We start from the raw sequence: 22,749 nt of genomic DNA on the forward strand, positions 1-22,749 counted from the left end.
TTTGACATGAAAAAAATATTTTTTACAGTTAATAACCTTTTTGTGTGAAAAACTTCACACGTTTTTGCATATGAGCAAAGTATCGCTTATGAGTGTATATGATAAGTTTCCCACAGTTTTGCATAAATACAAACTAAATAAAAATAAATTTTTTTCTGAATTAAAAACATCTTATTTTTTCAACATTTTTCCTGACATCCTTGAACAATTTGAAATACAAAAAAAATTATTTTAACTTCTAAAAAAAAGTGTGTAATGAAGGGTTAAAACTCTACACAAACACCGGTGCTTCCGTTCGTTAAGTAAAGGCTGTCGGCGACTGCATTGTGGGTGGTGAGAGGCAATGTCTGAAATTTCGTATTCTCAGGACACTCTTTACACTGTGGATCTCGGATTATTGAATTCTTTAACGATTTCCGAAATTGCATGTACAATGCGGGCAACTTCAAGTATCATTTCGCATTCAAAGTCTCTTAATTCCCGTCTTGAGGCCATAATCAAATCGGATACCTTTCCAAACATATCACCTGACTATTAATGACAGCTCCGCCAGTGTAGTGTCCTTTCATATCTTGCGCACGCCATACTACCGTCATCTGTATGTGTGGGTATCGCTACCCCCCACAATTTTGTCACCTCAGTGTAATTTGAGGAATAAATTTCGGAGAGTGTACGTTTGGAACAGAGCATTGTGTGGTGGTGCATCATGAACTGCAGGATAACCGGAACGAAAAAGAATCGAAGGCTTTCAGACGTTGTGCTGCAGAAGAATATCGAAAATTAGGTAGACTTATCAGGTAACGAATAGGAGGTTCTCTACAGAATCGGCGAAGAAAGAAACATAATATGGAGAACCTACGAAGAAAGAAACATCTGGCAAACACTGACAAGAAGAAGGGACAGGATGATTGGACATGTGTTAAGACATGAGGGGAAAGCTTCCTCGGTACTAGAGAGAACTGCAGAGCTTAAAAACTGTACGGGAAGAAGAGATTGGAATACATTAAGCAAATAATAGAGAATGTAGGGTGCAAGTGCTACTCTGAGATGAGTAGGTTGATGCAGGAGAGGAAAACGCAGCAAGCTGCGTCAAGCTAGTCAGAAGAGTGATGAATAATTAAAAAAACCATCCCAGATGGTGCTACTCTCGTATGACGGAGAAGTCAAGAGTTCGGCGCAGGATAGGAATTCGCAGTAGACCGCACTGAACCAGTCAGAAGACTGATGAATAATAAAAACAGCCATCACGGATGGTGCTGCTCTCGTATGACGATGCTAACTAAACTCAGTCTCAAGAGGCCTTGAAGGCCCAATGGTACCGGCCGACCAAAAAATAGTTCAAATGGCTCTGAGCACTATGCGACTTAACTTCCGAGTCATCAGTCGCCTAGAACTTAGAACTAACTAAACCTAACTAACCTAAGGACATCACACACATCCACGCCCGAGGCAGGATTCGAACCTGCGACCGTAGCGGTCACGCGGTTCCAGACTGAAGCGCCTAGAACCGCACGGCCACACCGGCCGACCGCCGTGTCATTCTCAGCTCATAGTCGCCAGTGGATGTAAATGTGTCCGGCGTTTGTCAGTTTACGAGACCAGAGCCGCTACACATCAATAAAGCAACTCCTCAACTGGCCTCAAGAGGGCTGACAAGGAGACGGCCTCAGACACGGCCAACCGATTCGGCTCAAATTTGGCAGGTCGCTTGTGTACAACCTAAAATGAAGGACCATAAGATATTTTGAGTCAACGCCCCCGCAATTTTTAGAAAATCACCCCTAAAGGTTATGACGAGCAATCGACTCAAAATTGGAGGGATCGATAGATAATTGTAAAGAGAGCATTTTTCATCATCCACTATGGGGTCCGCAAACGCAAACTTTTCCACAAACCGAGGAAAGAAACTTTTACAACTGCTGCTTCTGTACCCACATGGTAAATGCATTTTACGCCAGCATGTTAGCTCTGCGTGCTCGGTCAGAGGGTTAGCTGCCCTCTGTAATAAAAAAATTAAAGAAATAAATAAATAAACTGAGTTAATCGATCAACGACGAACTTAAACGGCTGTCTCACGACGTCCACCCCGAGCAGATGCAACGAACGAAAACGAATAAAATGAGAAAAATAGCACAACGGCAGAGGTAACTGGCTGGGAATCGGAAAACCCGTGTTCGAATCTCGAAGAAACCTAGCGGATCTTGTTCTTTTCATTTGTATTTTTCCATATCTCAACTGATAAGAATACGAGGGTTAATAAGGTAAGTAAATCAATAAGGAATGATAATAATAAGGTAGGCAAACTAATTTCCCAAACGCCTTGTGTTAGTAAAGTATTATACTTTTAAGCCTTGTCACATGGAAACAGCTCCGAGTAAGAGTGCTGCGAATTCCACACGAGGGATCACAGATAGCCAAACGCGCGACGTTTGTTTACAGCGAGGCACGGGAAAGAATGCACTCGGGTAGGGTTATGTTGTCCCGGTTGCCTCTTTGTCATATCATAGTTGTGAACCTGGAAGAGAGAAGGTGTCCAGCACGAGCGCTATAGAAGTCAATCGGAAAGAGCTGTTTTCCGTCATTAGGCTGTCGCGAACCTCTTGGATACATGTAGTGATTTTTCCATCGTTAATGCGCCGCTTGAAATACGTTTTGTGAATGAATACAGTTTTCTTCCGCAAGTAACATAAGACGAGTACTGTATGTAGTTTACAGTAATTAGCTCGTCTGTTCATGCCGTAGTAACTAGTTATTGTTTGTTGTGTCATATCTTTCAGGTGCATAATCTGAATAATGGAGGATGTACACCCTTCGACTAGCGCTGTAATATATAGTTGGGAGCCTGTCACAGACGATGGCAAGCGGGAAGTTACCGACGCTGTGTTTTGGTTTGTAAAAGTGTTGCAAGACAGATGCATTATCAGTGCACAACCGGAAGCAGGCAGTTCTGTTTCTCGGCGTTCCAGATTGGTAGGAGCGGCTATCGTCGAGTGATTTTTGGAGCTAACGAATGAAATGACTTTTGTTGATACTGAAGTACTATACCATGAAGACGAAGCAGAAGGTGATTCAGTGGAAGATATCCCGACTAGTGAATCGCAAAATGGTCATAACACTTTGGAAATATTCACGTCACTGGGAATATGTGCTTCATCTGTTCCCAATGAATATTACGAACCGGTTACTAAACGATTGAACTACGGCGCTATATCCCTTTAAGTAAAAGTAAAGGCACTAGTCAGGAATCATCCAAATTGGAACTTACAAACACTGCAAAAGAATGGAGCAACAACAGCCCTGAAAAGGAAGAAGGACTTCAAATTGTGTGAAAGTGATATCGTCAAAGGAGGGACAAGAAACGACAAATACCAGGCGATAAATAAGTGGACATACAACCGATTTGTCGAATCGTTTTGTCGTAACGAGAACGCAACAACGAGAATACTTCAGGATTGGGCTGCAGGTGCAGCGCTTCAATATACGGCCAACAAGGATTTTACGTTTGCTGCATCATTATCTTGGGCAAGAAATTTCAAAATCGGAGTATAAAATTCGTCAACGGCACGTCATTAAATACGTCTCCCATTGTTGTTGTTGTTGTGGTCTTCAGTCCTGAGACTGGTTTGATGCAGCTCTCCATGCTACTCTATCCTGTGCAAGCTTTTTCATCTCCCAGTACCTACTGCAACCTACATCCTTCTGAATCTGCTTAGTGTATTCATGTCTTGGTCTCCCTCTACGATTTTTACCCTCCACGCTGCCCTCCAATACTAAATTGGTGATCCCTTGATGCCTCAGGACATGTCCTACCAACCGATCCCTTCTTCTGGTCAAGTTGTGCCACAAACTTCTCTCCTCCCCAATCCTATTCAATACCTCCTCATTAGTTATGTGATCTACCCATCTAATCTTCAGCATTCTTCTGTAGCACCACATTTCGAAAGCTTCTATTCTCTTCTTGTCCAAACTATTTATCGTCCATGTTTCACTTCCATACATGGCTACACTCCATACGAATACTTTCAGAAATGACTTCCTGACACTAAAATCAATACTGGATGTTAACAAATTTCTCTTCTTCAGAAACGCTTTCCTTGCCATTGCCAGCCTACATTTTATATCCTCTCTACTTCGACCATACCTCCGGAATATTTTACCCAAGAGGACGCCATCATCATGTAATCATACAGTAAAGCTGCATGCCCTCGGGAAAAATTACGGCTGTAGTTTCCCCTTGCTTTCAGCCGTTCGCAGTACCAGCACAGCAAGGCCGTTTTGGTTATTGTTACAAGGCCAGATCAGTCAATCATCCAGACTGTTGCCCTTGCAACTACTGAAAAGGCTGCTGCCCCTCTTCAGGAACCACACGTTTGTCTGGCCTCTCAACAGATACCCCTCCGTTGTGGTTGCACCTACGGTACGGCTATCTGTATCGCTGAGGCACGCAAGCCTCCCCACCAACGGCAAGGTCCATGGTTCATGGGGGGGACGTCTCCCATAAGGAGGTACAAAAAATAGAAGATATACAGAAAGTGTCGGCTCTTTTCAGCACGCAAACGACGTCACATATGACCGGTTTTAATCGTGATTACGTGATCAACACCGATCAAACAGGGTGCGAGTATCGGGTGAACATTCGACGCACGTTATCGCATAAGGGAGGAAAACAAACCCTTGTCGTAGTTGGTAGTAAAAACAAACTAACACATTCATACACGGCGCAATATGCCATCACAGCCTCTGGAAAAGTGTTGCCTAAGGTTTTCCTGTGTTTACAAGAAACGAATGTTACATTTGGTCCTCGGCTTATAGAAGAGGTCGGTCGTTTAACCGACTCGTTGAAAAATGTTTACGTTACCCATTCCAAACCCGGGAAACTGACGAATGCCTTTTACAGAACATTTCTTGCGAATCTTTTAAAACCATACGTTTCTGATAACAAGTTTTGTCCAATACTGGATTCCTGGAGTGGACAAATTAATACTACAATATACGACACACTGTTTGTAGATGGCGAGGGTCAGCCGACGTGCACACCGCCAAACTACACACCCGTGTGCTAGCCGTGTGATGTTTATTTCTATCGCCAGGTTAAAAACTTTATTTCCAGGCTTCAGAATTGCAGTATGCTTCTGGAAACACAGCGGGAATTGCACAACCGCACGGATGCAATAACTATTCACAGCATAATTCATAGCCAACTTTCAGCACCAATTTTTCAGGCAATGATATCGTATGCGTGGCAGGCATCAAAATTAATTCCCGAAAAAGGCATATTTTTAAATGTAATCCAAGTTTGTTTTCCGCCGACTCTTCGGAAGGAACAGTGTAGCTGTCGAAAGATTGCATTCATTAGATGTTCTTGGTGCCGTGAGTATATTGGTTTCGAATGTTTATATGACAAGTACAATCCATCTAGTTGTTCGAAGAAAAGTGAGGACACGTAAGGGTGACTGAAAGAGCCATTGTAAAGTGACCTGCAGTAACATTTTAGTTGTTTTGCTATCCCAAGAGGATTGAGAAATTTATTTGCCTACCTTATTATTATCATTCCTGATTGATTTACTTACCTTATTAACCCTCCTATCCCTATCAATTCAGATATGGAAAAATACAAACGAAATGTAGAACATCTGCTAGGTTTCTTCGAGATTCGAACACGGGTCCTCCGATTCCCAGCCAGATATCTTGGCCGTTGCGCTATTTTTTTTTTTTTTTAATCTCGTTTTGTTCGTTTTCGTTCGTTGTATCTGCTCGGGGTGGACGTCGTAAGACACCCTTTTCAGTTCGTCGTTGATCATGAACTCAGTTTTTTTGTTTTTGTTTTTTATTACGGAGAGCCGCTAACCCTCTGACCGAACACGCTGAGTTACCGTGCCGGCATTATCGGTGCTGTGGGAGAGAAATGTTTAGCATGTGGTTTCTTACCTCGATTTCTGGAAATGTATGCGTTTTCGGACCCCATACCTGATGATGAAAAATGCTCTACTTACAATTATCTATCGATCCCGCCAATTTTGAGTCGATTGCTCGTCATAACCTTTAGGGGTGATTTTCTCAAAATCGCGGGGGTGTTGACCCAAAAAATCTTAGAGTCCTTCGTTTTAGATATGACGGAACCGGTGTTACCACTGCGGCAAGGCCGTAGGCTATGTCTGAAGAAGACAAACACTATTTAGCAATGTTCGTTCTCCTCGGAGCCTCCACACGAATACACCCATGGTGAAGCTTCACACAGAACCGGGACTCCTCTGAGAAAGTGGCTTGGTGCCACTCCTGTGTGCAGTATTGACATTGGGGGCGCCACTGGCACCCTGCCTGCCTCTCTGCTGCCACGTCGAGGGAAACCAAAACAATGGTCGCCGTGAGGACAGTCCGTGGTGCTCCAGACGTTGTTTCACTATCCGTGTGGAAACTTGTCTTGCTGGAAGCAAACCTACTTCCTGATCCGTGGTACGTGAAGCAACTCTACGATTCCATACAGCCAGGTGGACACTATGTTGCTGTTGAGAACCGGCATGGCACAGAGTACGGCTTTCCTGAACTAATTTACTCCACATTACAGTACTGAGAATCCAGTTAACGTAAGCAGCAATATCGCTCAATAATAAACTTGCCAATGTCAAATGGCGACGCACGTTGGCGTATATTTCTACTTCTTACACGAGGCATATCACGAATTGACAGCCTACATTTAAATACTACATTTGTGCGTAAAACTGAAGCACAAAAGTAACTTCCTTGTCATGTATCAGTGCCAAGTAATATAGCTCGGTGAAACTTGGACCATACATAGAAAGAACTGTTATGGTATTATACAGAAGGTAACTGAAGGAAATAGGCAATGAGACGAACAGAAATGTCACTTTTATTTTGAAGACGATGATTGCACTGAAGACGCCGCGATTAGTGATGCTCTTGTGCACATTACAGAAGGTGGGACATACTGAGCAACGCGTCCGTCAAAGCTGCTCACAAGCTTCTGAGGAGTTGTGGTAGGGCGTCCCACTTCTCCAGCAGTGCCGTCCACAGCTACTGGCTCGTCGTTGGTGCATGTGGGCATGCTGCCGTATGTCGCGTCCCAAGCGTGGGTATTGCAAGGGATCGAGCGACACGGTTCGTGAAAGCGGTTTAGCCGGTTGACCTTAGTGAGAGGGAGACTATTGATATGGCTAAGAACCAAAGAACCATGGACCTTGCCGTTGGTGGGGAGGCTTGCGTGCCTCAGAGATACAGATAGCCGTACTGTAGGTGCAACCACAACGGAGGGGTATCTGTTGAGAGGCCAGACAAACGTGTGGTTTCTGAAGAGGGACAGCAGTCTTTTCAGTAGTTGCAGGGGAAACAGTCTGGATGATTGACTGACCTGGCATTGTAACTCTAACCAAAACGGCCTTGCTGTTGTGGTACTGCGAACGGCTGAAAGCAAGGGGAAACTACAGCCGTAATTTTTCCCGAGGGCATGCAGCTTTACTGCATGGTTAAATGATGATGGCGTCCTCTTGGGTAAAATATTCCGGAGGTAAAATAGTCCCCCATTCGGATATCCGGGCGGGGACTACTCACGAGGACGTCGTTATCAGTAGAAAAAAAACTGGCGTTCTATGGATCGGAGCGTGGAATGTCAGACACCTTAATCGGGCAGGTAGGTTAGAAAATTTAAAAAGGGAAATGGATAGGTTAAAGTTAGATATAGTGGGAATTAGTGAAGTTCGCTAGCAGGAGGAACAAGACTTTTGGTCAGGCGAATACAGGGTCATAAATGCAAAATCAAATAGGGGTAATGCAGAAGTAGGTTTAACAACGAATAAAAAAGTAGGAATGCGGGTAAGCTACTACAAACAGCATAGTGAACGCATTATTGTGGCCAAGATAGACACGAAGCCCACGCCTACTACACTAGTACAAGTTTATATGCCAACTAGCTCTGCAGATGACGAAGAAATTGAAGAAATGTATGATGAAATAAATGAAATTATTCAGATAGTGAAGGGAGACGAAAATTTAATAGTAATGGATGACTCGAATTCGGTGGTAGGAAAAGGGAGAGAAGGAAACATAGTAGGTGAATATGGATTGGGGCTAAGAAATGAAAGAGGAAGCCGCCTGATAGAATTCTGCACAGACCACAACTTAATCATAGCTAACACTTGGTTCACGAATCATCAATGAAGGTTGTATACATGGAAGAATCCTGGAGATACTAACAGGTTTCAGATAGATTATATAATGCTAAGACAGAGATTTAGGAACCAGGTTCTAAACTGTAACACATTTCCAGGGGCAGATGTGGACTCTCACCACAATCTATTGGTTATGAACTGTAGATTAAAACTGAAGAAACTGCAAAAACGTGGGAATTTAAGGAGATGGGACCTGGATAAAATGACTAAACCAGAGGTTGTACTGAGTTTCAGGGAGAGCGTAAGGGAACAATTGACAGGAATGGGGGAAAGAAATACAGTAGAAGAAGAATGGGTAGCTTTAAGAGATGATGTACTGAGGCAGCATAGGATCAAATAGGTAAAAAGACGATGGCTAGTAAAGTCCTTGGGTAACAGAAGAAATATTGAATTTAATTGATGAAAGGATAAAATATAAAAATGCAGTAAATGAAGCAAGCAAAAGGGAATACAAACGTCTCAAAAATGAGATCGACAGGAAGTGCAAAATGGCTAAGCAGGGATGGCTAGAGGACAAATGTAAGGATGTAGAGGCTTATCTCACTAGGGGTAAGATAGATACTGCCTACAGGAAAATTAAAGAGATCTTTGGAGAAAAGAGAACCACTTGTATAAATATCAAGGGCTCAGATGGAAACCCAGTTCTAAGCAAAGAAGGGAAAGCAGGAAGGTGGAAGGAGTATATAGAGGGTCTATACAAGGGCAATGTACTTGAGGACAATATTATGGAAATGGAAGAGGATGTAGATGAAGAGAAATGGGAGATACGATACTGCGTGAAGAGTTTGACAGAGCACTGAAAGACCTGAGTCGAAACAAGGCCCCAGGAGTAGACAACATTCCATTAGAATTACTGACGGCCTTGGGAGAGCCAGTCCTGACAAAACTCTACCATCTGGTGAGCAAGATGTATGAGACAGGCGAAATACCCTCAGACTTCAAGAAGAATACAACAATACCAATCCCAAAGAAAGCAGGTGTTGACAGATGTGAAAAGTACCGAACTATCAGTTTAATAAGTCACAGCTGCAAAATACTAACGCAAATTATTTACAGACGAATGGAAAAAGTGGTTGAAGCCGACCTTGGGGAAGATCAGTTTGGATTCCGTAGAAATGTTGGAACACGTGAGGCAATACTGACCCTACGACTTATCATAGAAGCTAGATTAAGGAAAGGCAAACCTACGTTTCTAGCATTTGTAGACTTAGAGAAAGCTTTTGACAATGTTGACTGGAATACTCTCTTTCAAATTCTGAAGGGTGCAGAGGTAAAATACAGGGAGCGAAAGGCTATTTACAATTTGTACAGAAACCAGATGGCAGTTGTAAGAGTTGAGGGGCACGAAAGAGAAGCAGTGCTTGGGAAGGGAGTGAGACAGGGTTGTAGCCTCTCCCCGATGTTATTCAATCTGTATATTGAGCATGCAGTGAAGGAAACAAAAGAAAAATTCGGAGTAGGTATTAAAATCCATGGAGAAGAAATAAAAACTTTAAGGTTCGTCGATGACATTGTAATTCTGTCAGAGACAGCAAAGGACTTGGAAGAGCAGTTGAACGGAATAAACAGTCTTGAAGGGAGGATATAAGATGAACATCAACAAAAGCAAAACGAGGCTAGTGGAATGTAGTCGAATTAAGTCGGGTCATGCTGAGGGAATTAGATTAGGAAATGAGACACTTAAAGTAGTAAAGGAGTTTTGCTATGTGGGGAGAAAAATAACTGATGATGGTCGAAGTAGAGAGGATATAAAATGTAGACTGGCAATGGCAAGGAAAGCGTTTCTGAAGAAGAGAAATTTGTTAACATCGAGTATAGATTTAAGTTTCAGGAAGTCGTTTCTGAAAGTATTTGTATGGAGCGTAGCCATGTATGGAAGTGAAACATGGACAATAACTAGTTTGGACAAGAAGAGAATAGAAGCTTTCGAAATGTGGTGCTACAAAAAAAGAATGCTGAAGATTAGATGGGTAGATCATATAACTAATGAGGAGGTATTGAATAGGATTGGGTAGGAAGAGAATTTTGTGATACAACTTGACTAGAAGAAGGGATCGGTTGGTAGGACATGTTCTGAGGCATCAAGGGATCACCAATTTAGTATTGGAGGGCAGCGTGGAGGGTAAAAATCGTAGAGGGAGACCAAGAGATGAATACACTAAACAGATTCAGAAGGATGTAGGTTGCAGTAGGTACTGGGAGATGAAGAAGCTTGCACAGGATAGAGTAGCATGGAGAGCTGCATCAAACCAGTCTCAGGACTGAAGACCACAAAAACAACAACAAAGATGTGGAAATTCCTAGTGTGAAGGTACAAGGCTAGGACGTGGGTGGAATTAAAATCTTGCTAACTTTAACAAATTGCAGTTTATTCCGAATAATTACAGCTCACCCTAACTGCGTGGTGATTGCATTCACTGGAAGGCCAAGTCAAATACAGAGACGGTGACTGATCCCACCTGTTCCGACTGCCTACTAGAAGCTGAGCAATACTTCCTAGCGCCCTACGTCAGAGTCCCACGGCTACGCCCTAACGCTCTTCAGCGACTATCTCCGGCTGCCTGCCTACAGCCCGTTCCTCAGCCCAAGTCAGCTGCTGCTACCACGCTGACTAACTACTCGACAAGAAGCTTCGCAGAGCGGCGTACTCTCGAGTTTAGTTAGCGTTCCCCCTTCGACCCCGCCAGCGCTTGGCATGACGTATATCGAAGGCAACTTGCCCTTATTTGGTAACGTTTAAGTATTGCTGTTGTTATTGTTCTTCAGAGGCTGAGTGGAGGGGTAGAGGCGCCTCTCCCTATATGGTCACGCACTGTGTCCTGAGCCCTTCATTGGCTCCTCGTGACTTAGTACTGTCCCCACCAAGGGCCCTCTTTCTTTCTCTCTCCACTCCCAGACCTCTCTCTCTAGCCAGGAATGTTTTCTGTTGATACTCTTAATTGACTGCTTATCATGAGTCCCTGCACAGAGCTTCGTTTGTATCTGTTGGCTGTTTTGGCGGCCGCGGTGGCCGAGCGGTTCTAGGCGCTTCAGTCTGGAACCCCGCGACTGCTACGGTCGCAGGTTCGAATCCTGCTTCGGGCATGGATGTGTGTGATGTCCTTAGGTTAGTTAGGTTTAAGTAGTTCTAAGTTCTAGGGGACTGATGACCTCCGATGTTAAGTGCCATAGTGCTCAGAGCCATTTGAACCATTTTTTGTTGGCTGTTTTCTTTCTTATCAAGCGCCGCTGCCCGATAGTTTGAACTTCCGCCCCGGCTGACCCCTATGCCACTCCCAGCGTCCAGCGCTACAATTTTAACTCCTTCCTACGTACTGTTCTCGGCGTACTGCCTGAAAACGACTGTAATTAGACTTGGCTTGTTCCTGCGGTTAAACAAGTATATCTCCCAAACGCATCCCACACGTGCTCATTGGGATTCAAATCGGAGGACCTTGGAGGCCAGTCCATTCGCTCAGCATCCTCTCGTTCCACCTGTGTTGTATGATGCGGTTGCGCACTGTCGTACATAAAAATGAGGTCAGCGCCGAATTCGCCATTGAAAACGATACAGGTAGAGAAGAAGTACAGTGTCACAGTAACGTTAACCATTGATTGTACCTTGTTCAAAGATTTCCGTTGGTTCAAAGAGCACAGTCGGGTCACACGCTCTTCGCGCATTTGAGCAAATATAATCTGTTTAGCAATTCCGGACGTACCTATATGGCGAGCCGGGGGAACACGTAATGCATCCAGGAACATTGTCGAACGTGCTCGCTTTGGTGGTCCACATATTGTGGTGTGGGGAGGCATAATGTCCCAAAAGCGTTCTGACCTCCAACTGTTTCAACACGGTACGGTAGACTCATCGTTCAACGTTATTGTGACACCGCACTCCTTTCCCAAGTGCCTCTTTTCAGAGGTCCATTTGGACCGGACTTCATTTTTATGGATGACGATGTGCGACCGCATTTAAGAGAGCACGTGGACGAGCCAATGGACAGGGAGGATATTCAACGAGTGGACTGGTATGCCAGTTCCCCTGAATGGAAAACCGTCGAACATATCTGGGATGCGTTTGGGAGCCATGTTGTAGCATGTCCACACGCACCAGCGACCGTCCAGCACTTGTCAACGGCGGAGGAATGGAACGCCCTATCGCAACAACTCCCACCACCCTCGTGGCCAGCATGGGAACACCTTGCAGAGCATACATTTCCGTCCGCGTTGATCACTCACCCTCTCAAGAACCACGTCCCATCTTATTATAATGTCCAGGGGACCATCATGAATCACGGTGTCTCCATTGTAATTCTTGTGTTTGAATGAACACGTTCTTTCCGTTCGTCTCTTCGCATATTTCTTACAGTCGTCCTTTGTACTGCTCTGTAACTCTTCTTTGAATGTACGGTACAAGTTTCATCGAGCTATGTCACTTTGGCAGTGACACATCATGGGAAGTTTACTTTACTTAACTTTTCCACACCAGCGTCTTTCTGATGGAGAGTCTCGACTTACAATCTCCTCTCGTACAGTATGATTTTGCTGAAGGGGGACAAACTGTTGAGATGGCAATGATCAAGAAAGGTTATATGGAAATATGACTGGAAGTGTGTTCCAAGGGAGGAACATCCACTTGAAGGGGGAGATAAAAGATCTTTGACAGCATAAGTTTCAGTGGCTGAAAGGCCACACGAGAACACACCAGAAATGTTGTGTCTGTACTGGAGTTTTAGCTCTGTATTTAAAAGGGCAGTGAGTTCCAGCATCAACATGTAGTAGCCACATTACCTTTTGTACCACCAACGACACGTCTTCCAGGAGGGAAGCAGTGTCAACCATAGGAAGTGCCTGTGAGGCGTTGTGGATGGGAGGTTGAACCCATGCTAAGGGTCCACTGCCACCACAACGTGGGGGTTATGTTTAGCACACAGACCGGTATTGTGAAGATTTACAGTACCAACCCTCGTAAAAACAGCCTCATCTGTGTATAGGATTCATGACAGAAATCCCAGCAGCGTGGTGGCGTATGCGACAAATCGTTGCCGCGGAGGCACGTCCCTAGGTACTAAGGCCTGTACACGTTGTAATGATACAGTTAGTGTCAGCTGTCGTGAAGAATGTTCCACATAGTCGTCCGTCTCACCCCATGCTGGTGGTCAGTCAGCTTGGTGCTGACAAGGACACTGTCACAGTTCTTGTATGTCGACTTTCAAGTGGATGTACCTCCGTTAGAAAGCACTTCAGGCAACATCTCCCGCATCTTTACCCTATTTAGCAGAATCATTCCGTAAACAGAAATCAGACTTCTTTCATCAGTTGCTGTGAAAAGTTTATCATTTGTACACTACTGGCCATTAAAATTGCTACACCACGAAGATGACGTGCTACACACGCGAAATTTAACCGACAGGAAGAAGATGCTGTGATATGCAAATGATTAGCTTTTCAGAGCATTCGCACAAGGTTGGCGCCGGTGGCGACACCTACAACGTGCTGACATGAGGAACGTCTCCAACCGATTTCTCATACACAAACAGCAGTTGACCGGCGTTGCCTGGTGAAACGTTGTTGTGATGCCTCGTGTAAGGAGCAGAAATGCGTACCTACTTTGATAAAGGTCGGATTGTAGCCTCTCGCGATTGCGGTTTATCGTATCGTGACATTGCTGCTCGCGTTGGTCGAGATCCAATGACTGTTAGCAGAATATGGAATCGGTGGGTTCAGGTGGGTAATACGGAACGCCTTGTTGGATCCCAAGGGCCTCGTATCACTAGCAGTCCAGATGGCATGCATCTTATCCGCATGGCTGTAACGGATCGTGCAGCTACTTCTCCATCCCTGGGTCAAGAGATGGGGACGTTTACAAGGCAACAACCTCCGACGAACAGTTCGACGACGCTTCAAGCAGCATGGACTATCAGCTCGGAGACCATGGCTGCGGTTACCCTTGACGCTGCATCACAGACAGCAGCGCCTGCGACGGTGTACTCAACGACGAACCAGGGTGCACGAATGGCAAAACGTCATTTTTCAGATGAATCCAGGTTCTGTTTACAGCATCATAATGGTCGCATCCGTGTTTGGCGACATCGCGGTGAACGCACTTTGGAAGCGTGTATTCGTCATCGCCATACTGGCGTATCAGCCGGCGTGATGGTATGGGGTGCCATTGGCTACACGTCTCGGTCACCTCTTCTTCGTATTGACGGCACTTTGAACAGTGGACGCTATATTTCAGATGTGTTACGACCCGTGGCTCTATCCTTCATTCGATCCCTGCGAAACCCTACATTTCAGGAGGATAATGCACGACCGCAAGTTGCAGGTCTTGTACAGGCCTTTCTGGATACAGAAAATGTCCTACTGCTGCCCTGGCCAGCACTTTCTCCAGATCTCTCATCAATTGAAAACGTCTGGTCAATGGTGGCCGAGCAACTGGCTCGTCACAATACGCCAGTCACTACTCTTGATGAACTGTGGTATCGTGTTGAAGCTGCATGGGCAGCTGTACCCGTTTGACTCAATGCCCAGACGTATCAAGGCCGTTATTACGGCCAGAGGTGGTTGTTCTGGATACTGATTTCTCAGGATCTGTGGACCCAAATTGCGTGAAAATACACTCCTGGAAATCGAAAAAAGAACACATTGACACCGGTGTGTCAGACCCACCATACTTGCTCCGGACACTGCGAGAGGGCTGTACAAGCAATGATCACACGCACGGCACAGCGGACACACCAGAAACCGCGGTGTTGGCCGTCGAATGGCGCTAGCTGCGCAGCATTTGTGCACCGCCGCCGTCAGTGTCAGCCAGTTTGCCGTGGCATACGGAGCTCCATCGCAGTCTTTAACACTGGTAGCATGCCGCGACAGCGTGGACGTGAACCGTATGTGCAGTTGACGGACTTTGAGCGAGGGCGTATAGTGGGCATGCGGGAGGCCGGGTGGACGTACCGCCGAATTGCTCAACACGTGGGGCGTGAGGTCTCCACAGTACATCGATGTTGTCGCCAGCGGTCGGCGGAAGGTGCACGTGCCCGTCGACCTGGGACCGGACCGCAGCGACGCACGGATGCACGCCAAGACCGTAGGATCCTACGCAGTGTCGTAGGGGACCGCACCGCCACTTCCCAGCAAATTAGGGACACTGTTGCTCCTGGGGTATCGGCGAGGACCATTCGCAACCGTCTCCATGAAGCTGGGCTACGGTCCCGCACACCGTTAGGCCGTCTTCCACTCACGCCCCAACATCGTGCAGCCCGCCTCCAGTGGTGTCGCGACAGGCGTGAATGGAGGGACGAATGGAGACGTGTCGTCTTCAGCGATGAGAGTCGCTTCTGCCTTGGTGCCAATGATGGTCGTATGCGTGTTTGGCGCCGTGCAGGTGAGCGCCACAATCAGGACTGCATACGACCGAGGCACACAGGGCCAACACCCGGCATCATGGTGTGGGGAGCGATCTCCTACACTGGCCGTACACCATTGGTGATCGTCGAGGGGACACTGAATAGTGCACGGTACATCCAAACCGTCATCGAACCCATCGTTCTACCATTCCTAGACCGGCAAGGGAACTTGCTGTTCCAACAGGACAATGCACGTCCGCATGTATCCCGTGCCACCCAACGTGCTCTAGAAGATGTAAGTCAACTACCCTGGCCAGCAAGATCTCCGGATCTGTCCCCCATTGAGCATGTTTGGGACTGGATGAAGCGTCGTCTCACGCGGTCTGCACGTCCAGCACGAACGCTGGTCCAACTGAGGCGCCAGGTGAAAATGGCATGGCAAGCCGTTCCACAGGACTACATCCAGCATCTCTACGATCGTCTCCATGGGAGAATAGCAGCCTGCATTGCTGCGAAAGGTGGATATACACTGTACTAGTGCCGACATTGTGCATGCTCTGTTGCCTGTGTCTATGTGCCTGTTGTTCTGTCAGTGTGATCATGTGATGTATCTGACCCCAGGAATGTGTCAATAAAGTTTCCCCTTCCTGGGACAATGAATTCACGGTGTTCTTATTTCAATTTCCAGGAGTGTATAATCAGATGTCAGTCCTAGTATAATATATTTGTCCAATTAATACTCGTTTATCATCTGCATTTCTTCTTGATGTAGCAATTTTAATGGCCAATAGTGTATATTCAAATTGTAGTACGCGTAACACCATACTGACATTTGTTGCACGCCGCCTTCATGGGGCTGTACTTCCAGCAACTAGTAGAGTACAAAGAATCCCACCCTTATGGACATTGCAATGTAATTCATGAATTTCTATCTTTTTAACAAATAGGAGCTGATTGAAAAATGAACTCGAGATTAAAAGGTTCTGCAGGCTGTTTGCTTACCTTTTTCGGAGCAGTGATAGTGAGGATGCCGTCTGAGGATAGTTCTGATGCCACTTTCTCGATATCCACGTTATCCGGCAACGCGTACTTGCGCCTCAGGCTGCGTGAGATGAGGCCGTGCTCATCTTGACGTTCGTCGTGCTCCGCCTCAACCACCACCTGGTTGCCGACCACTTTCACTTTCAAATCCCCTTCTTTGAAATGTTGGACGTCCAAGGTAACCTTTACGCAATTTGAGTTCAGTAAACTCCGTCAGAAGAACGGAACAGGGAGCATGATGTAATTATTGTGTATGCTTTGTTTTAAATAAGATATGTTACAAATACTGAAATAGGCTAAGACGGAACAGGAAAAAAATACTGTGGAACTTACTGAATGCGATTCATCAGCTTTCATACATTCTAACAAGGAAGAGCTATAAACTTAGGTAAGAAATTTCATGAGATAACGATAGGCACATATACAGATGCCGGTCAGACGCGTACACCAGGAATAAAAGGGCAGTGCATTGGCGGAGCCGTGATTTGTACTCACGTGATTCATATCAAAAGGTGTCTGACGAGATTATATTCGCAAAATGGTTCAAATGGCTCTGAGCACTATGGGACTTAAATTCTGAGGTCATCAGTCCCCTAGAACTTAGAGCTACTTAAATCTAACTAACCTAAGGACATCACACACATCCATGCCCAAGGCAGGATTGGAACCTGCGACCGTAGCAGTCGCGCGGTTCCAGACGATTATATTCGCACGACGGGAATTCATAGACACTGCGCCAGCTGAAGGCAGCTCCATAAAGGTGTGGGTGTGTTTACATGACCAACTGAAGTGATCGTTGTCTGGAAATGGTTATGTTCAACTACTTGGAGACCATTTGCAGTCATTCACCAACTTCATTTTTAAGGATGACGTGGCAGAAGGAGGTGTTAGCAGGTACCTTATGACATGGTGTTAGGAGGTATCCTGTGACTTTTGTCACCACAGTGTATGAGGAGCTGCAGAAAACGCTAACTGACAGCAAATCCCACTACAGGATAATAATGGAAGATTTCAGTGTGGGTATAAGGCCAAAACTAAACAACTGTTTTTCTGTGCGAAGCGTTGGATAAGATATTAGAAACGACAAAGATCATACCTCGTTGTAAGTTGGCGAAAATAATGATACGTAATTCCTACCAGGTGCTTCTAGAAAAAATGGACAAGGATTAAACAGAACAAGAACGAAATTCAATGTATTTTTATAAATGAAAAGCTCATTATTGTCTATGTGCTACAGAATTAATTTATTTACTTAATCGTTTTCGGCTTACATTGGTCATCATCAGACGTTAAACGACAAAGTCGTCAACTAAGGTGCAATATTCGTGAACAACATTGAAAGATGTTACTCATCAAGAGTGAAACACGAACACAGAGTAAATGTAATCTTTGACAATGCAGTCGTAATTCAACTAAAAAGTTATAACCTAAACAGTAAAAAAATACAAAACATTAACGCTGAACTCTAAAAACAGTCCTTATACAGCATGTTCGCAAACTCCCGTTACAAACTTCGGGACTTGTACAGGTGAGTGAGTGGATAACATGTTGAATAGGAACGCATGTCTGGAAACGTACCATTTCCGTTCTGCGACGGTTTCAGTTCAGGTCCGGGGGTTACAATAGGCCCGAGGTATTCCTGCCTGTCGTAGGAGGCGACTAAAAGGAGTTTCACACGTTTCGGCCTTTATGTGATGGTCCCCTGTAGGGTTTGAACTCTGTTCTTCAAAATTTTCCTGAAGATCGAGCCAATTGGGGAAGGGCGCCTTACATGGTGCAGTATGTCCATCGTGCATTGAGATCTTTAGCCCACTTTCTATTCGTTGCATTGCAGCCCCGCCCATTTTCCATGTCTTGGGCGAGGACACATTCCTGGGTGCGTTTTCCACCATGCACTATGCAGTGTCGCTTTCTGCGTCGACAATGACTATGGAATTCTTTGCACCTGATATCCAGCACGGTAGCCAGTCGATTGTGGTGGGGCTGCCATGTACCCTGTTGGTTGTAGCCCCCTGGCCAGACAGGGATCGCTCTGCTGATGCCTGCACTGTCAACTCCCCACATATGGCAAGGGGCAGATGCCCATCCCCCTGGGGCATCAGGACTCCCGGCAGTGGCCGTCCTGCCAGGTGGCCTTTCCTGTGGCTGGGTGGCGCCCGTGGGGAGGGCCCCTGGTCAGAGTGGGTGGCATCAGGGTGGATGACACGCAATGAAGCGTAGTCCATCATCTCTTGCTAGTGGTGAAACATCAGCAGTCTCTAAGCATTCACGAGCTCAATTCAACTCACAGAAGTACAACCCCAAATTGTTCCCCTCCGCCGGCCGGGGTGGCCGAGGGGTTCTAGGCGCTACAGTCTGGAACCGGGCGACCGCTATGGTCGCATGTTCGAATCCTGCCTCGGGCATGGATGTGTGTGATGTCCTTAGGTTAGTTAGGTTTAAGTAGTTCTAAGTTCTAGGGCACTGATGACCTCAGAAGTTAAGTCCCACAGTGCTCAGAGTCATTTGAACCATTTTTTGATCCCCTCCCTGGCCACACCAGGGCAGGAACGTCAGGCTAAGGATGGCAGTGTATCTTATTCACCCCGGTACCTTGTATGTTCGAGAGCTGATGGAGAATCTTTCATGACAATGAAGCCTCAATTTTTTGTTGAGCATTTAGAGGACAAGTTCGAAGAGGTGGAGGGTTGTCCAAAATGAGATATGGGTCAGTCTTGATCAAAACAGCATCCTCTGCCCAGTCACGGGTGTTACTCGCTTGTGACAAGCTGGGGGATGTTTCTGTAACCATCACGCTCCACAAGAGCTTAAATATGGTCCAGGGTAACATATTTCACAGGGACCTTCTTTTGCAGTCCGACGATGAACTGCGCGCCAATTTAGAGCGTCGAGGTGTACATTTCGTCCGGCGTGTCCACCGAGATCTGAGGGATAATCAGGTTACCACCGGTGTGTTCATCTTGGCCTTCGAGGGTGATACATTGCCCGAGAAGGTCAGGGTGATGGTCTACCACTGTGATGTGAAACCCTATATCGCTCCCCCGATGCAATGCTTTAAGTGCTGTAAGTTCAGCCATATGTCTTCCCACTGTACTTCCAATGTCACATGTCGAGATTGCCGACACCCATCACATCCCAATACTCCATGTGCCCCGCCTCCCATCTGTGTCAACTGCAGAGAGCACCATTCGCCTTGCTCGCCAGACTGCAGGATTCTCCAGAAAGAAAGGAAAATTATGGAGTAAAGGCCCTGGACCGACTGACCTACACTGAGACTAAGAGAAAATTTGAACGCATGCATCCTGTGTGTATGACATCGTCTTACGCCGCCACTACAACAGTTCTGGCACCATCAGCTCCGCCAACCCCAGTCACCTCTCAGAGCCGGAAGACTACACCCTTGATGGTGGGGGGAATTTCCCCCCCTGTTGCTCCTCCACCACCTACCTTGGGAGCAACACCCCTCCTCAACCATCAGGGACGTCTGTCCCAACTTCTAAGCTGGAGTAGCGTCAGTCTTCTTCGGCTTCTCTCGCTAGGAATGGGTCCCTTGGGCCCCTCCCTACCCAGGTTTCTATTAGTGGGAAATATGACACCCGCCAGTGGCTGAACAGCCCAAAAGCAGCTGGTCGTACGACTTCACACTCATCCTCAGTCCCAGAGACTGAGCTAGTGAAGTCCTCCCAGCCAGGGAAGCCCAAGGAGCAGCGAGAGAAATCCAAAAAGAAAACCCCTAAGACCAAGAAAATGGCGTTGGCACCCACACCACCGCTACCTACAAGCTCTGCGTCTGAGGATGGGGTGAAGATTTTGGCGTCCGCTGAGGGCCTAGATCTCGCCTGACCCTCAGACGCAATGGATATAGACCGCTCAGGCAATAAGTCAGTGGTAGCAGGTGACTCTGAGGCGTAAACTGCCTCACTGTATGTTCGATCCCTTCCCAGTCTCACGATGTCATCCTCCAGTGGAATTGCGGTGGTTTTTTCCACCGCCTGGCTGAGCTATGGCTACTGTTAAGCTTCACACCTGCTATCTGTATTGTCCTCCAGGAAACCTGGCTCCCAGAAATGCGAACCCCTGCCCTCTGTGGCTATAGGGGTATTACAGGAACCGTAGCGACTATAATCGAGTGTCAGGTGGAGTTTGTGTTTATGTCCTAAACTCAGTCTGTAGTGAACCTGTGCCCCTTCAAACCCCTCTTGAAGCTGTGGCTGTCAGAATAAGGACGACTCAGGAAATAACTGTGTGCAATGTATATCTTCTTCCAAATGGTGCAGATCCCCTGAATGTATTAACTCCACTGATTGATAAATTCCCTAACCCTTTCCTACTTTCGGGAGATTTTAATGCCCATGACCCTTACTGGCTGAGGCAGAGATGTCGAAACTTTAGTGTCTCGGTTTGACCTCTGCCTCTTAAACACTGAGGCCGCCACACATTTCAGTTTGGCTCATAGTAGTTACTCGGCCATTGATTTATCAATTGGCAGCCCAGGACTTCTCCCATCTATCCACTGGAGAGCACATGACAACCTGTGTGGTAGTGACCACTTCCCCATCTTCCTGTCACTGCCCCACAGTCAGGCCCATGGATGCCTGCCCATATGGGCTCTAAACAAGGTGGACTGGGAAACTTTCACCTCTGCTGTCACCGTTGAAGTTCCCCCACATGGTAACATCGATGTGATGGTTGAGCAGGTGACTACAACAGTTGTTTCCCCGGCAGAAAACGCGATCCCTCGCTCTTTGGGGTGCCCGAGGCGTCGTGTAGTCCCTTGGTGGTCGCCAGAAGTTGCTGAAGCAATTAAGGAGCGTCGGTGAGCTCTACAGCAGCATAAGCGGCACCCTTCCATGGAGCACCTCATAGCCTTTACACGGCTCCGTGCCCGTGTTCGCCAACTTATCAAATGACGGATGCAGGAGTGTTGGGAGAGATACGTCTTCACCATTGGGTGCCATATGTCACCTTCCCAAGTCTGGGCAAAGATCAAACGTCTTTTCGGGTATCAGACTCCAACAGGTGGCCCCAGTGTTACCACAAATGACTTGTTATCTGCTGACACAAACGCGATTGCCGAGCACTTTGCTGAGCAGTTTGGTCGAACCTCTGCGTCGGAGAATTGGCCCCCAGCCTTTCGCACTCTCAAACAGTGGCTGGAAGGGAACGTCCTCTCATTCACTACACACCGCAGTGAATCCTATAACACCCCATTTACAGAGTGAGAGCTCCTCAGTGCCCTTGCACATTGCTCTGACACAGCTCCTGGGTCTGATTGGAACCACAGCCAGATGATTAAACATCTCTCATCTGACTACAAGCGACATCTCCTCGTCATTTTCAACCAGATCTGGTGCAATGGCGTCTTCCCATCACATTGGCGGGAGAGCACCATCATTCCGGTGCTCAAACCCGGTAAATACCCGCTTGATGTGGATAGCTATCGGCATATCAGCCTCACCAACATTCTTTGTAAGCTGCTGGAATGTATGGTATGTCGGTGGTTGGATTGAGTCCTGGAGTCACGTGGCCTGCTGGCTCCATGTCAGAGAGGCTTCAGCCAGGGTCGCTCTACCACTGATAATCTTGTGTCCATCGAGTCTGCCATCTGAACAGCCTTTCTCAGACGGCAACACCTGGTTGCCGTCTTTTTTGACTTACGTAAAGCATATGACACGACCTGGCGTTATCATATCCTTGCCACATTTTATGAGTGGGGTCTCCAGGCCCCGCTCCCGATTTTTATCCAAAACTTCCTGTCGCTCGATACTTTCCGTGTCCAAGTTGGTGCCTCCCATCGTTCCATCCATATCCAGGAGAATGGAGCCCCCCAGGGCTCTGTATTAAATGTCTCTCAATTTTTAGTGGCCGTTAACGGTCTAGCAGCAGCTATCGGGCCCTCCATCTCACCTCTCTGTAGGCAGACGACTTCTGCATTTCGACCTGCTGCTCCAGTACTGGTGTTGCCGAGTGGCGCCTACAGGGAGCCACCCACAAGGCGCAGTCATGGGCTCTAGCCCACGGCTTCCAGTTTTCAGCCGCAAAGTCGTATGTCAGGCACTTCTGTCGGCGCTGTACCGTTCATACGGAACCAGCACTTTACCTTAATGACGATCCACTCACTGTAGTGGAGACATATCGATTCCTAGGACTGGTTTTCGACGCTCGATTGACTTGGCTCCCTCATCTTCGTCAGCTTA

The 22,749-nt window shown here is 46.6% G+C and overlaps 1 protein-coding gene across 1 annotated transcript in view; it reads right to left on the reverse strand.

Annotated features, from left to right (window-relative positions):
• LOC124712073 (alpha-crystallin A chain-like) overlaps positions 1-22,749 on the reverse strand; it is a 51,724-nt gene that overhangs the window by 13,730 nt on the left and 15,245 nt on the right. The window contains exon 2 of the mRNA XM_047242368.1: positions 16,514-16,735. Coding sequence (XP_047098324.1) covers positions 16,514-16,735 — 222 coding nt within the window. The remainder of the gene's footprint in view (positions 1-16,513; positions 16,736-22,749) is intronic.

This window comes from Schistocerca piceifrons, chromosome 8 (genome assembly GCF_021461385.2).
Source record: "Schistocerca piceifrons isolate TAMUIC-IGC-003096 chromosome 8, iqSchPice1.1, whole genome shotgun sequence".
Taxonomy (NCBI): Eukaryota; Metazoa; Arthropoda; class Insecta; order Orthoptera; family Acrididae; genus Schistocerca; species Schistocerca piceifrons.